General features: G+C 33.6%; 1 protein-coding gene across 3 annotated transcripts in view; it reads right to left on the bottom strand.

Moving 5' to 3' along the window:
* The window catches only part of LRP1B (LDL receptor related protein 1B), a 246,406-nt gene that overhangs the window by 113,772 nt on the left and 115,074 nt on the right, over positions 1-17,560 (bottom strand). For all 3 annotated transcript variants that reach the window (XM_029962198.1, XM_029962197.1, XM_029962199.1), the window contains exons 36-45: positions 16,487-16,679; positions 15,884-16,009; positions 13,487-13,615; positions 10,628-10,747; positions 9,505-9,618; positions 9,157-9,306; positions 5,966-6,088; positions 4,027-4,146; positions 1,743-1,871; positions 691-813 (exon numbers count right to left, since the gene is read on the bottom strand). In XM_029962198.1, the coding sequence (XP_029818058.1) occupies positions 691-813; positions 1,743-1,871; positions 4,027-4,146; positions 5,966-6,088; positions 9,157-9,306; positions 9,505-9,618; positions 10,628-10,747; positions 13,487-13,615; positions 15,884-16,009; positions 16,487-16,679 (1,327 nt within the window). The remainder of the gene's footprint in view (positions 1-690; positions 814-1,742; positions 1,872-4,026; positions 4,147-5,965; positions 6,089-9,156; positions 9,307-9,504; positions 9,619-10,627; positions 10,748-13,486; positions 13,616-15,883; positions 16,010-16,486; positions 16,680-17,560) is intronic.

Below are 17,560 nucleotides of genomic sequence, written 5' to 3'. Positions count from 1 at the left end.
ACACTCTACAGGTGGTGTGTACAACAGAAACATCTAAAACATGTACCCAGCTATTTTCTGCTGTGGCTCTCATTTCTGGAGTACATCTAAGAGCAAATAACCAACACAGATTTTATGGCACAAAATCACTCATGATAAAAAAATCAATAATGTATCTTTTTTGAGGGAACATTTGCTCTATATTTTCCATAAATATTATTTCTATATTTCTGAGTATGGTGTAGATATACTGCATATTCACATAGTATAAGAAACCCTAAATTCATGTCAATAGTGAAAATGAAACGTTCATCTATGGGTTTACTTGATATCATTTAACTGCAGTGATAATCATGACAGAGATGTTTTATTATTTAATAGAAAAAACATACATTGAGATGAATTTAAAAATATATATAAAAAGATATACATACTAAGCAAGAAATTGTAGAAAGTATATTTTTAAATTCTGTTAAATGTTATTAACAATCAACTGTAAGACACTATAGGAAATAATTTGTCACTGTAGCTCCAGATCCAAGTAAATATTAAGCTCTATTAATTGATGCATTACTTAAAATTTAAAATTAAAACAATTAAAAAAAGAAGAGCTTTCTTTTTCAATAGTGACTTAAAACAACAGACCCTGAAAAATGCCTTACAGTTAAAAGTCTGAAATTTTTGTATTTACTCTATTTTTGTTATACTTGCCACATTCCAGAGATTCATCTGATCCATCTCCACAGTCATCATCATGGTCACAAACAAACTGTTTGGGAATGCAGACTTTGTTATGGCACATGAAAGCATTCTCGTCACAAGTGTTATTAGGAGCTAAGGAAAATACAGTACACAAAAATAAATGAAATTGAGAACAATAAGATATGCAGCCAATTTTCTTACACAGAGATGAAATGAGAAGTAGTTAGTTTGAGTGGATTCAATGGAAATAACTGTAGCTGTTTAGTCATACAAAAGCACCACACAATTCAATAGCAGAAAAAGCTACTCATTACCACAGAGAGCTGGAGTAAGGATGGCTAAAATCTCCTGTAATCCAAAACAGAAAGGCTTCAGAAGTTGATGCTGTCTACAACTAGCCTAAGGTCTGCTTCTGAGGAAAAGAATATTTGGGAAGTAGAGATGTCCTTCCTACGTTACTCTGCTCCTGAACAAATGCTCTTTAAAGTCTGTAAACACTCAAAATATATAGAGCATATTTCTATACCATTTTTATCAGTTAATTAAAAAAAAAAAAAAAAAAGCTCAATGAAACTATTACTGAACTCCTGACACTTTTAATAGAAATGTATCTCAGAAGACTGGAAGTAATAGTTTGTAGGGCAGGAGTTGTCAAGACCTGAACAATTAGCCAGAATAAATTGAAGACAGTACTGCATCTCCCTTCTTGATGCACAACCTCCCTGACAGGAGCAGCAGCACTTTCTTCAGGAAGAGCAATAAAACTGCATAGTCAATAGTGTGCTAATTTTCATTAGGAAACATGCTGCATAATGTCTACAACGTGACACACATACTGATCTTCAGCTGGTGTGCCTCAGTATACATTAAGAGAGCCTGAAGATGTCAGGTTGATTAAAACATTAAAGGATTCTGGTATGTGTGCTCACATGTGGGCCATCAATCTTTAGCAGTAATCTTGGCAGTAAAAGGGTACAATACTACAGAAACAAACGGCATCTGGATATTATAAAGGCAAAAGGACCAAGGAAATAAATACACCTTTTAACATGCAAACATACCACAGCCTGCTGTGGACAGCTCATCACTTCCATTGGGACAGTCTCTCTCACCATCACAAAGCCAGTGCCGGGGAACACAGGCGTGGGAGCCCAAGCAGCTGAAGGTGTCTGCTGCACAGGTCACTGAGCCTGGAAAAACATGGTGTGGGAGTCTTAAACACAGATTCATGGAATATCCTGAGCTGGAATGTCCTAACCGAGGTTTTTATGGTAATGGGTAATGACTAAATACAGGGGTTTATTTTAAAGTAAAACTCAGAGATGATTTTGTTCTGCACATTATGATGAACATACTGACTAAGACTTACAGCAAAATTTTGACAACCTCCTATTTCTTCCATTCTTTCCATTTATTCAGTCTCTTAATAATCTGCAAGGAAATTTAATTTCCCAAACTTTATGAAAACCATCCAGCAGAGTAACTTTTCAAACCAGTTTTGGTCTGTGTGTTTGACTGCATGTTTGGACTGACTGAACAAAGGAACTAACCTTGTAAACCACATAATCCTTGAATCACCAGACTATTCCAGGAGGCTAAATGCATTCATATTTTTCATCAGTCAGTCCCACACAGAAGAGAACAATGTGGACCAAGCATAAAAGTAGTGGGAGTAAAAAATATCTGACAGTTTTAATTCAAATAACTCTACATATTTTTTGCTTGACTTTTTTTTTTTTTAAATGGGCTATTCTCCTGATAATACTATATCCTAGAATTAATTTTACTGTGTTTGGAAGTAAATTTTCGCACAATCACTTAATGTATTCTCTCAGATAAGCTAAATATGTCTCATAAAAAAAATCAACAGTGTATTTTCTACTAATTTTAATTAGAAATTAATAAATTATTAAAATATTAGAAAATAATTTTCCTGTCCTATTTATTCAAAAGTGACAACTTTTGGTTACTTATATGTATTGGTCATTTTTTGATACTTATGGAATTAAACTTCATGTTAAATAAATACTGATTTTTTTAAAAAAGCTGAAGTCGTGATCTCTCTTGCAGTTCAAGTCCATCTCCTGTTCCTAAGGAGAAATACAGCCTTAACTCTCCTCTCTTCATAACTGGTGCAGATCTTCCCTCTTTGAGAGATGGTCTACAATTCTACTGGTGGGCTTTCTTCTAACAAGAGATCTATAATGTGTTGCAAGTCAAGATATCAAAAGTAGTTAATTCTGAACAACCTTAAAAGAAAAAAAATAAGTCATCTTGTAGTGACACTTTGCAATTTGCTGGCCTTTGTTTTCATCACCATTTTTCTATTTCTACTAAGCTTCAGGTCCTCATGTCTCTTAGAGTTTCACACTGTTCTATATTATTCTCAGATGAGGTGCTTGTCTTCTCAGTAGGACCTAAATACCATGAAAACTGTATTGTAGATGGATGTCAGCTTGAAGTTAGTGTACTAATTAATTCACATTTTGCCATATAAAATCAGTATAAGTTCCACCTCCATTCTTTTCATCTGATGACATTTGTACATCTGTTTGATTAGGCCACCACAAATCTGAACATAAGCTGAAGTGATTTCTTCTCTGTCTACTTAAAACTTTCAGCACCGTGGTACCACACATGAAATATGGAATAAAATACTCTTTGTTGAATGAAATTCAAATAAGAGAATTTCTGAAAAGGAATAAATATTTAAAAGTTAAATCTTAAAATACAGCATAGCTAACAATGGAACCAATGTATAAATATCATTAAATTGTGACAGTATGACTTGACAAAATGTGATTTTCTTTTGAGAAGAATTCACTAACACTTTTCCAGTCCATTGAGCCCCAGAATGAAAACAAAATTTTCAAATCCTTATGGACCATGAAGGCTTTGGGAATTTGAGAGGAATATTATGCAATAATGCTTATGACTGCATATACAAAAATTTAAAGGGAATAGGAGAAAGAGCTGGAGGAAAAAATACACACATCTTTAGTCTTTAAGCACCTACCACTGAAATGTGAAACTCAAACAGGGGTTTTACCTCAAGGGTGGGAATTGGAGAAAAGTTTTTTTGTCCTTTTGCCCACACTGGTGTGCTATTCATATCTTTACTGACAGAGCACACACAAATCCATAATGGAGAGTCTCCATAAAAAGGACTCTCTCAGCTAATTGGAGGGGGCTGAGGGAGGAGATCCTCTCATACTCTATCCTTAAAGCAAACAGCCTTTGGAGATGCTTTTGTTCTTGTCCTCTTTGCATCATCTTCTTGAAACACATCATCTCTTTCATTATGCATGACCTGACACAACGCAGAACTAAAATTATCCTACTTACCACAAATAGCATCACTCTCATCTAAACCATCTCCACAGTCATCCTCACCATCACAAATCCACTGCTTAGAGATGCATTTGTTTGCAGAGCAAGCAAATTGATTCCATGAGCAGGACGAATCTAGGAATGACACAACATCACTGCATTCCCTGCATTTTCTAGCACAGTTTAGGAATTTTCATACTGCTCCTTTCTGTCCCCCCAGTTTCCCAGGTATTAAAAACACAGTACAATCCTAATCTTGCTATTTAGCATGTTACCAATTTCTCTCAGAGTCTGCATCACCAAAACATTTATAAAAATAAATAAACAGTGAAACATTCCAAACACGTTCTAATACTTTCAAACATTTTGCTAGTGGGATGATGGTAAACACTTTAAAAGCTAAGTCTAGTTTGTGTATTTAACATAAATACTAGGACTACAGTGAACTGCTTTACTTGGGTAGTAGGGCAGAGAGGGCACTGTCCAAATTTTTCAACACAGACTTCGTCCTGTTATTTCAGTATTTATCTCCATCTTTAAGAGATTTCATGTTATTTTCTCTCATGAGAAAACTGCTGTGTGTTTGAATTCTGTTGTCCCATTTACACTTTACTATACATTTAAAATAACAATATTTTTCTGCCTTTATAATCAGACTGCACAATTCCTATAAATCAATGCTGGTTTTGTGACATTTTCTGAAAAATTTGGATCTTGCACCTTTCCCAGACTTCTTTAAGAATTTTTTTTTTTTTTTAACTGATGACAAAAAATTTTAATGCTAACAACAAAAAGGATTTTAGGTAATGCAATCAAAATTTAAAATAAAAAAAATAAGTACTGCAATCTGAATTTACAAGTAGACTATTGTAACAAGTACCTCAAAATGGGTAAGAGTGATCAGTAGAGAAAGCAGAATTGACTTAATCCCCTTCCCTATCACCCACAAAAAATAAGCTAATACATTTTAAAATATTGTATAGAAATATGTATGTGTAATAAAACCTGGAAATGTAAACAGCGAGTTAGACTCGATAAATGTGATCAAAACAAAACTGTCTGATTGTCACAGTGCACAGAAGATCCTAATTTTGAAGTTATAAGATTTATATATTCAATGTAAACTGCAACCCAAATATGGAAGCATGTTAATGGGAACTGGGTCATGAGGAGAGTAAATTATAATGTTTCGGCATGCCAAGAAGTAAAGCAAAAAATAAAAAAAAAAAATAAAAAAAAATCAGGTTTTATTTAAATAGGGAATAGGAAAATTTCATACTGCTTTTTGCTGTTCTGCTACAACTCATTACAGAAATACTCTGTTCAGTTAATCCATACAAATTGAAGATAAAAGATCAGCTCTTACTATCAGTGAAACCAACCTTCATTGCTCCTCAATTAGGCAGAATTTAAGAATCTGAAAAATCTGAGACACAACAGACCCTTAACCCAGTTCACAGTTCATGCTTTATTTTATTCACACTACTTTTCTTGTTACTTTAAACAATTATACCTGTATGGCCCCTGATGCAAAGGAATGTCCACTTTTATGTTTGGCTATTTCCTGTTGGAGACTAGATACTGATTCAAATTGATTATATCTAAAGCTGTTCCAGAAGGAGAACTTGTCCAAAATAGAAAAGAAGGAAATTTTTTGAAGTAAAACTCTTTCAAAATTAGGAGTTTTGAAGAATTAGTGGAATTGTTAAATATTAAAATAATAGAAAAATCTGTATATAAACATATCCTTAAGAAAAAGAAATTAAAAGGCTTTCATTATGGCATGAGATGGAATTTAAGGTATTGGCAACATGAAGTATTAGAGTTGAATATAAAAATATATAAAGATATTCTTATATAGGTCTATAATCAATCTCTGAGATAAAATTGCACACTTGTTTGTTTTCAAAGTGCATTAGTGATTACAGAAATACAAGAAAGATAAAATGCTCACCACAGTGCAATTCATCTACTCCGTCCTCACAGTCTTTCTGCCCATCACAAAGCCAGGTGGTCAGAATACATCTTCCACTAGGACAACCAAAATAATTTTCTTCACATGTGGGTTTGTTTTGAACTGTGATAAAATAAAGAATGTAATGTAAAATGGTCTCTACTTGTATGATTAGGAGCCTAATACATTTCTGCTAAATTTCTGAATACTAATGGACAAAGTGTTTATGTCTAAAAATGAAAAAAATACTGTTTATATAATTTGTGTTCATACAAATTAAAAAAAAAATAGTGACAGCTAAGTAGTTTAGGGAGCTGAAATACTTCATTTTTTTTTCTAGAGAAGAATCAGAGCACAGCTTCAAACTAAATCAAAAGGCCTATAGAGGCAAGTAGCTCAGTTTACAGGTTTTGAGGTCAGACAGGTCAACACTGTTTCATGTTTTACACCAGCTGACAGAATTACCTTTCTGATCTAGCTACCATAATTTACAAGATACCCTAATGGGGGCAGTATTTTTATCACTGGATAAGCTACAAATCTGATTCATGTGCTGACTAACAGGAGCTACACCAGTGACGTTGGAGCCAGAGATTTAGACTTTGTCAGAAATTCAAAAGTTGTTTGTAGAGCGTGAAAATAATTTAAAATTTTATTTTTACGAATGCTTAGAAAACAGATGTGAGGAAAGAAAACATGCTTCATATTTATTTCCATTATTTAAGCACAAATATTAGCCTAACAACAGGTTATTTTCAAAATCTTAGGCAAGGTCCTGGGAAAACCCAGGAGGTAGAGTTCCAAGTACTCGAGATCACTGAAACTCTGCCATGGTTTATATTATTCCCTCAATGTACTGAGGCAATCAACACTGGGTTGGTTTTCAGCCTCCTTTCTTTTAAAAAGAAAGATAAAGTTATCATATTTATGGCTTCTACAGCTGTATGAGTAGCAAAAAAAGAACAAAGAAAGAAGTGGGACGTCTATGATGATTTGGTAGATCTTAAAGATTGTCTAAGTATAGCTACTCCTAAATGAGTATTTTTGCTGTAATTTTCTGTAAGAAAAATGACACTGAACAAAACTGCTAATGGGAGTTATAATATTCATAATAGAAACAACACTCAAAAATTTAATGTGCCAAAGTCGGTCAGTTCTGAATGAAATGGCAAAGGAAATCACATGTAGGTTGAATGCGAATGGTGTTGCTCCCAAGTAAAGGGAGGAATGATGCAGGCAATTAGTCACACATTAAAATGATGGAACATTTTGGCACGCATTTGAAAGACAGAAAAAAAGTGATACAAATAAATGGACGATGGAATAAAATGCACATTAGTGTACTTATGCAACATTAGTTTACTGGAGCTGCAGCACACTGCCCTCAAAATCCTCTTTGGTATGGAAAAAAAGTTTTCTTTTTGTGGAAATACAGTAAATATAAGCTATTCTGAGCTCAATGAAGTGCTATATATATTAATTCTACAGAACTAAGAGAATGCAGAGAATATGAAGATTAGAATGGAAACTCTAATTTTAATATGAATCTCTTTTATAGAAAGGAGGAATGTTTTTAATGTCAGGTTGACTGACAGTAGTGATGAAGTTCTAGAATACTGGTAATATTTTCATCACTAAATTTGGCACAACATATGCGAATTCTAACAGAAACTTCTGGTGACACAGTGTGATTATCACACAGAAAACCAGAGTATTAAATGGAAATAATCAGATTATGTTCATTACTAGGCAAAAACTGGAGAGTATTTACCAACATAAAATTAAAAGTTGTATTTCTACAAATTAATAAAAGTTATTATTTAGTAAATATTATTATTAAATACTAATTCTTAGAAGAAAGAGAGTTACAGGTCACAGGAGGACACTTATACTCTAGCATAAGTCAATTATGAAAACCAATAGAAATAAAAAATTACATTGTATTTGCACTGATACAAGGTAAAAGTAAAATTTCATTTGCTGTACAGGATACTGGTCTGGTCTAGTATATTCAAGAGAGATGTAGGTTGAGATGACCAAAATATTCTTATGTTGAAAGCAGGAATTTTAAAATATCCTGGCTTATTTGCCATGGCAAGTAAAGAGTAAGGATATTACTGAAGGACTACAAGATCAGGTGTAAAGTGGAATACAGGTAGATTAGAGATTAAAAGACTGAATGCCGTTCTGGAAGACAAAAGTAACAGGAATACTATAAGCCAAAAGTACTATCAATTTTTTTGTTTTTATATATATATATATATATATACATATATAAATAATATATATACATATATATCCATATACATATATACATATATAAACTTGAGGTGCAAGAGAGGAGATACAGGCTTGATGTTCCCAGAGCTTCTTTCTTAGTGCACTCTATTCAATTTGAGGAGAATTTCCTAGGATGGGGCCTAATCCTACAAACAGGATACAATAAACTTCCATTGATTAAAGTATTCTCATTCTAAATATAGTTTATCACTTCTTTATTTATAGATATGTTTAGACTTTGGACTTAATATTTTCAAACTCAAATGAGGGGTTCTGGATAAAAACAGAGCAAACACATAAATGCCATCCTTCACTAGGTAAGAATTTAATATTGTGAATAATTCATTGGATAACATTAAATAAACAGCAATAACCCCAGTCCTGTGTCTGGGACTCAAGTGTGCCATGATTCCTCATTACTGGCTGAGGACCAGAACAATCACAAAAGCCAATAACCATGGATTCTATCCTGGCAGCCTATCCCAGGGACCTCTACCAAATAAAAGGGAAAGTAAAAAATAGCCAGGAAGGAAAGAAATGCCACTCACTAAAGCAGTAGCTAATAAAAGTTCTTGAATAATTATGTTGATGCTTGATGAGCATGACATTTTAATGACTCATGTTTTACTTAAATAAAAAGTGATAAATGACAGACCTGACCTGGAGGAAATAGAAAGCTAGACATTGCAGTTTTCGTCAGAAAACTGCAGTATTAATTTGTAATAATTTGCATAATTTGATGAAACACAAAATAAAGGTGAATAAACTGCATTCAGTATTATATTATTCTACATATTAAATAAATCAGTATTGACTGAATAAACATTTTGCAACTCAATTAGAAACACTGCCTCCCCCCAAAAAAGATTAAAAAAATAAAATTAATGTTCTATTTATTTTTTTACAGTTACCTGGGCATTTTAGTTCATCTGTATAATCTCCACAGTCATTAGATCCATCACATATCCACTCTGGCAGAATACAAAGGGAAGTTGAATTGCAGCTAATAAATCCTGAAGATTTTATTCCAAGTTTATAGAAGTAAGCACAGTTTGTATTATCTGGAAAGAGACATCAAATTAGTGCATCACACCTAACACAGACTGAGAGCCTTATAGTTTAATTTTCGTGTTTATCTTGAGCTTGCACAGACCATGCAGGTGTTGGTCTCCCAACCAGTAATGACTATGAATTAACTGCCACATAACAAGGAATAATCATGGAGCAGATGCTCCAGCGAAGCACAAACACAAACTTACTGCAGTTCTTTTCATCTGAAGCATCTGCACAATCAATGATCTGGTTGCACTGCGCTGATTTTCCAATGCAAGTCCCATCTGCACAACGGAATTCTGTCGAAGCACATGTTGAATCTATAACACATGGTCATAAAAGATGTAAATTTGTGTACTAAACAGACTCTTAAGATGCACATCATATGTATTATGTTTAAACATTTTCTACCTTTTAGAATGAGGCAGTCAGAACACGCTGTACCTTCCATAGCTAAAAATTCAGCAATCATATGCTTTTGAGTTTACAGGACCTCGTAAGTTTCTAATTTTTCAATTTATGTTTTAGCCTAAAAGTATCTCTATATAATTCAACTCAATTTGAGATAATCACCGTGTAAGGAAGGAAGAAGCATTTTCAGGACCATCTATGAATCTCTCAGGTTTCTTTTTTGTAACACCAAGTTCATTTTTTCCCCTGTATGCTTTTTTCCCTACCCATATTTAACTAAATGATTAAAACCCATTCAGTTTTTTTCAAAAAAATGCTAGTTACTACAGCTATATAACTTTTTAGCTATATAGTGTGGGATAATATCCCCTCCAGTCTTCCTGAATTGTAACTAAGGATTTGTGTTCTGTTAGCTAGTCTTTATTCACTGGCTGGTACACAAACATAAATATTCATGTTTTAAGACACTAAACAAAAAAAAAAAACTTCTGATATAAAAGGGAGAACAATTCTAGTACGCTTTGCAAAGGACACAGACAGTGCCATGCATCTGACAAACAAAGAAACAGAACACTTGCTTCTTCAAAGAAAAAGCAGACTCAGAGAAGAAAACACCCATCTTTCAACCCTTCTGTCTGTAGTAAAGATACTCTCATTTATTACTTTACAGAAGAAGCAGCACCTGTATTCTATATTTTATATATCTATAATAAAAAATGTTATATGTAATATATATGCATATTTATATTTTATTTTATAGCCATAGTCCTAGAGGGCTGTAGGTGTAAACCAAAATCAGTCTTTATATCAATCCCAAAATATGATTAAATTACACGTATTTTCTAACTACTTCTATTTACATAATGAGTATTTATAAAGCAATATTCCAAAATCACCTTGGAAATAACTGCCATTTACCTTTACAGTCAAATTCATCAGAGTTGTCACCGCAGTCATTTACACCATCACACACTTTATTACTCGAAACGCAGCGACGATTAGAACATGGCTTGAAACCCTTCCGACAGCCTCTATTTTCTGGAAAGTTAAGCACATATTTTCATTTAGACACCTTATGTCTAATACAAACAGGTTTCCATGAAAACCAAACAAACATTCCAGAAAAAAAAAATAAACTGATAAAGCATTGGAAGCTACAGGAAAAACTTCAGAAATTGTTCGTTTATTGTCCAGCAGAAAAACTTGGGTTGATAAACAAATAAAGAATAATGAATGAAAGCATGATGAGAAAGAATGAATGACCCAAAAAAAATTAAAAAGGAAAGCCTAATTTCCCCCTTTTCACTATCTTGTGGTATAAAAAGATCATGTGCCTTAAATGCCTTTGTTTTGACACTTTTTTTTTGTGATAATGTTTGCATGTGGCATCAATAATTCCATCATGTAGAATGAGTTACACACCAAATTTGCCCTGAACCAAATCAGGAATAAATGGAGAGTAAAATAACAACAAATATTAGCAGAGAAGTTTCTGGATTTCTGAACCCAAATACTTCCAGCATTCTGTTCAAGAACCCTACTAAAGAAAGTACAAATTTTACACATACTGATATGTTTGAAAATTCAGGGCTGATTTACTAAAGCCTTAATCATCGTAGAAGTCATGTCACAATAATAAATAATGTTCACTTCATTAGTTAATCAACAATAATGATTCCAACATCCTGTACTTTATCAGATTCAGAAAGCAATGACATGACAGAACCCCAGTTCTTCCTGCTCTTTTCCCAAGGTGTAGCAAAATGAGTCAAAATATACACTGTCACACCACAAACTAACATAATGTCCTTCATAAAATTATGTGGTAAATCCATGGAAAGACAAATTGTTGGATGCTAGAATCATGGAATGTGCTGGGTTGGAAGGGACCTTAGAGGTCATCTTGTTTCGCTCCCCTGCCTTGGGCAGGGACACCTTCCACTACACCAGGTTCCTCCAAGCCCTGACCAACCTGGTGTTGGACATTTCTGGGGATGGGGCATCCATAAATTCTCTGGGCAAAAAAATATTGCATTTATAAATCTATTTCTAAATTTATAATCTTGAATTTATATATTGTAAGTATTGTAAAATAAAGTATAGAACAGTTTTTGCAGCTCAGAAAATCTTAAAAAGACTACTGACATATAAGACAGCTTCTCTGGAAAGACAAGAAAGAGTGTTTTGAAGATTCCTCACCAGCTACAACTTTCTTATTTGTTCCCAAATGACTCTTTCTCTAGTCCTTCAACCTACTCTCCTCTCCCAACAAAGAAAAAGAAACTATATGAAAACTTAATATTTTTTCCATGAACTGTGAACAAAATAAATGACTAAAAATAATACTAGAGACAAAGAGGATTAATCTATTTAAAAATAGACCTACCTGGGGTTTTTTGGAGGTGGTGTCAGGTTTTGTGGTTTGCCTTTGTTTGTCATTTGTTTTAAATTAATTCTTATCTCTAAGCATTATGCTTACATAAATACAAATAATGCTTACATAAATACAAATATATCAACACATACAATACTTTGAAGCTGTCACTTGTAATTCAAGGGCCTTTTCCCCTGGTAACTAACACTGTTTTGCATATTCCCTATTCTTATTTCCTCATCTGATGTTTTATCTTTTTTCAGATTCAAATAACTAAACCTTCTAAGTTATCTACATGTAGATGATCTGATGAAACATCACTGTTAGTTTTACATGACATGATCAAAGCAGTTACACAGAAGTCTGAATGCTAAAGAGACACAAATTGAAGATGAAAGAAGAAAAAAAAAATCAGTTAATTTGTTCAAGGGGGAAAAAAAAGGAAAAAAGGAAACTGTTCTGTTTATTATTAAAATGGTTGAGGTGAACTGCAGGAACTAAATGAGACATTTTCATAAAACTACGGAGGTGACTGGTGTAAACATAAACAGTGGGTTTGAAATGACATGAAATTGTTCATATGGGAAACAGAAGAGATTCCTAGTCTGTGATATGGACCCACAGAACAGAATAAAGGCCAAGAATTACAGGCACACAAGTTACAAGGAGGTTTAATTTCATGTGCAGGACACATGAATTCACTAATATGACTCAGTGCTAAAGGAAAATTATTTGAACAGTAGTGTTTTAGACACTGCAGTAGGCAAACTCAGTTGGCCACAAAAAAACCTGGAAATTATTCAGTTAGTGGTTATTAGGGGAAAAAAATACAGGTAAGGATAGAAGCCTTTGGGGAAATTATGGAAGTTGACATCCACGCATCTCAATTGTTGCAGGATGTAGATGGACTGTTGTGAAGAAAAACAACATTATAAACTTAAATAGAAAACAGTGTGGAAAGATATCTATTACACAGCCATTTCTGTATTTTATAACATTTCTATTTAGGCGTTTTCTATTCACAATCAGAAAAAAATCTTATTAACTATTAAAAACTAAATCAAAATCACTAAATTAAATCTGGAAGTACTCAATTTTTCATTTTTTTGAAAAAGCAGATAGCTGTGCTTTTCCTTACTTTTCTTTTACAGACAGAAATATCAGAACATCTCACGTGTTTTTTATTAAAGACAAGTCAGTTAATACATGAAGTTTGCAAGGAAAAATATTTTCAGATATTAAGTAATTCTATCCATATAATGTCAGGGCTTTCTTAATGTGTGAGTTGGCATTTTCTCAGCAAGCAGTTGGTATGAGTAAGTAGAAAAAAGTCACAGAAGAAAGAATCTAAGCACATATAACCAAAATAACAATGTGAAGGTGAAAGACCTAGAAATACTCACCACAGTAGAAAAGTTTCTCATCGGACTTGTCCTTACACTGAGCAATGCCATCACAAGTCAGCTGATAATCAATGCATTCACCATTTCCACATTCAAACTCTGAATAAATGTTGCAAGTAGAATTTTTAGCTGAAAATAAAACACATTAACACGTAATTTTTTAAAAGCTTTCACAATTAGTGAAGATGAGAAAAATGTTGGTTGCGTTTGAAGTATCTGCTACGCGGTTTTTGAAATCCTCAGTGCAAAAAAATAAATAAAGAAACAAATAAACAAACCCACTGTGGCATCAGAACCTAAAAGCTTCTACAGAAAGAATCCAAAAAGAAAAATACAGAGTCAAATATCCATGAAGGAACAGGCAGTGAAATAACTTCAAGGCACAGATTCTGATAAGAACGACTTTGGAACTACTGTGCTCAGAGACCCTCTACTCTCACACACCTCTCCACAACCCCCAGTTTGTGTGCAACCATTTCTTAACAGATGTTTTAAAAACATCCCTTCAACACAGCCCATCCAAAAGCAAGAATTAAACATTTACCATTGCCAAGCAGTTAATTTGAACTCTCAACTCTGTTTTGTGGCACTGTAATACACAGCTACCAGCATCAATGCACTACATCAAATGGTGAAGATACAGTCAATTAAGAAACCTCCTGTATCTACTTTAATTATTGCCTTTTATTCACAAAAAATCCCCAGTGATATACACCTAATTTTTTGCATTCTCAGCTTCTCATCTAGTGGATGTTTTATCTGTTATTTTAGAAGAGAACAAGATGCACATTTAAAATTTTTACTTCTGCTTTCTCTTGCATATAGATTTTCTATTGGCTCAGCTAAGAAACTAAAAGCTATCACAAAGTTGACACAGAACAATTCGTTCATGAACTTCATGATAGGTCATACATCTGCTTCATGTGCATGGTTCTAAACAAAATATCCAAGTTGAGAGAAACGAGAAATATCCAGAATAGCTCCAAAAGAATAATTATGTTTCCTTCTTGTAGCCACTATAATTACTTCAGCACAAACTCAGGAAGAACCAATGTCTGATATATTAAAAAGTCAAGCCAATATAAATTAAAATAATTTCTTGATTTGATTCAAACATGAAGAAAAATATAAAAGAAGTGCTGAAAATACAGATTTCGGACAAGGTGAGATCTGATCTTAAATATAATTTATACAGTCCTTTACATCTTAATCAAATTTATCACAGCAACTACTTTTCTCTCTTTTCCTCCCATGTTTTAGAATTGTAAGAACTTAGATCTAAGAAACTACAGTTCATCTAGTTCAGCACCTTAAACTGCAGTCTTTAGGAAAATATGAAAAAAAAAAAAGTATGTATGGCATCATCTGCCATCAGTTAAAGTCTAACTGGACACCCTTGCAGAGATTGCTTCAAACTCCATCTTGCAGAAACAAAGCATTTTAATGTCTTTCAAAGTGTTTCTTTGATGAGAAGTGAGTAGTCAGGGTAGTCATTACTCATATAAGCATCCAATCCCTCTTTGAATTTTACTGAAGCTTTGTCTCAAGAATCTTGACTGGCGGTAAGCTATATAGATTAATTACACTGTGGAAGGACAGGTAATTCCTTATCTCAGCTGGAATTGCTAACTTTCCATTTTATTGAGTATCCGTTTCAATTGTGTTACGAAGAAAGCAACTTTTGATCTCACAGTTAAACTACAGTCTGTCTTATTTCCATCCTTCCTGGGCTACTCAACCCCAACATTTAATGTCTAAGTCTTACTTTTTTTTTTTTTTTTTACTAATAGCTCAGACGAACATTTCCTGCAAACATTCCAAAAAACTAATTTAGAAGACAGAATCTTGTATCATGGTCTAGATGAAGGTTTAAACATGGCTTTACCAAAGAGCAATTTTTAGAGTTGCAATGCTTCTGGAAAATATAAATGCAGTATAATAATTTTATAACACATCATCTGATGTATGAATTTATCTGCTGAATCTCTTTCACTTCCACTGCTGACCACAGCCTTGACCTTAAATAGGTGAGAAAAAGGGACTCAATTAAGGTTCAGCTTCAATAATTCATCTGATATACTCCTAGAGAGATCCAAAGTATGCACACAGACATTTCTATCTCAGCAGTAATCATGATAGAAACGTAAAAATCCTAACTATGAATAAGAAAGCAGTATCTCACTACCATAATAAGGATTTCAGGGGAGTATTAATGCTTTTTAACTCTCAAAAAGCCTTATCAGACAAAATAGTTTAAAAAGCCAGATATGTGCTGAATTGCCAGACCAATTTTTACAGTTTACAAAAGAAATAAAATTAATGGCTTGAGCCAACTGTCTCACAATAGGCAACTGCATCACAGCATAGAAAAGCATCGTGTCAGCCAGTATTACTTACTCACACATCTGTTATCATCTATCAGAATTCTGTCCCCTCTACACGAGCAGTTCACTCGCCCGTCAGGCGTCAGAAGGCACAAATCATGACAACCTCCATTCATTTGTGCACAAGGAGATAACTCACCTGAAAAAAAAACAAATGATAAAAGAGGAATTCTGTTTTATTAAATTTGCTTCAACGGCCAATGTCTTTGAGAGAGCAAAGATCACCATATCTCAGATTCACGGGCAATTGATTCAGGTTTTATCAGTCAGATGAAAATGTCAGCGCGCCTCAGATGCTGGCACGCTAAAGATAAACAAACACAGCTACCTTGAAAATAATAATTCAAAAAAACCTACAACATTCAAACCTGCCAAAATCTGACAGGAAAATATTTAACTGCACCCACTGAGCATAACATCCACAGCAGAAAATGGTCATTCAATAATATTTGTTTGCTTGGAAAGAGGTTATACCCCATCCTAAGTTAACAGCTACTACAATAAGAATTTCTGAAACACCATGAAATGTTTTTTTAACTCTGTTAAAAATAAATAAAATATCTGAAATGAATGATTCTGGAATTCAGAAAACAGTGTATCTTGCTTTGTAACTTACAACTGTTGGTGTCATTGGCAACAGCAATAATGCCCATTGGCTGATGAGGGATATCAGAACGAAGAACTTTTGTGTCTCCTCCTGTGTATTTACTGGAACGCAGGATAGCTCTCCTCACCCCATCTGACCAGAAGATGTATTCATCATACACAGCCAGGCTGAGAAACGTGCCTGGTCCAGACTTCACAATTACCTAAAATACAGAAGTACAGAAGAGAAACACGAGAAGAATTGTTGTCACTGAATAAGAAGTTTTTAAAGTGCAGACTGGGACTCACATCACTTTATAGTTTTAGACAAAACACTTCATACTTCTATACTTACAGAACCTGGAAAAATGGGATAACAGCACTTAAAGTGCGTTAGAAGGATGCTGCAAGCAGAAAACCAGGCATCTGTTCCTTAATTAAAAAAAATCACAGTTTATCTAAAGGTGCCTGTAAAGATACCTACTCAACACACTACCTGCTTAATAGCTTGAACAGAAAAGAGAACAAGAGGTTCTTTCAACATGGCTGAAAGTCTAAAAATTCGGAGTTTTTATGAATCAAAGTGAGAAGCATGTTTCAGATCTGAAGAGCAGTCACTATATGATCCATCAGAAACTTGAACCCAAGACAATAAATGTTTTGTGTTTTCCAACTAAAAAAAATATAAAAATCTCACCATAGAATTAATCACCTTAAAACCTTGACAGAAAACATGAATTGTACTTCACTATATAGTAAGGTTTGAAAGAAAACTGTAGACATGCAATGAATTTGATCCCAGTCTAAATCACAGCTCCTATAAAATATTTTCATATATGTTCTTTCTTTTCATGTATCAGAATTAAAAATTTCACATGTACAGTTTCTGTTCTGAAGAATATGACACATTTTTAATCAGTTTTCTAAATGAAAATTTAATTTTGGCTGAAAAGAGTTATTTGGAAGGGGGGTTAATACTTCTCCATTAGCTAATGGAGATAAATAATACTCTTAATATTTGTATTGAATTGTATTCTTCCAGGTTTCTCTGGAAAAAAATAGTAACTCATGTATATTCATAAAGTAGCATCAGTTCTGACCCAGG

The sequence above is a fragment of the Manacus vitellinus genome, unplaced genomic scaffold (genome assembly GCF_001715985.3).
Source record: "Manacus vitellinus isolate BGI_N305 unplaced genomic scaffold, ASM171598v3 scaffold_43_pilon, whole genome shotgun sequence".
In the NCBI taxonomy this organism is placed as follows: Eukaryota; Metazoa; Chordata; class Aves; order Passeriformes; family Pipridae; genus Manacus; species Manacus vitellinus.
This window is presented reverse-complemented; position numbering and strand designations above follow the sequence as displayed.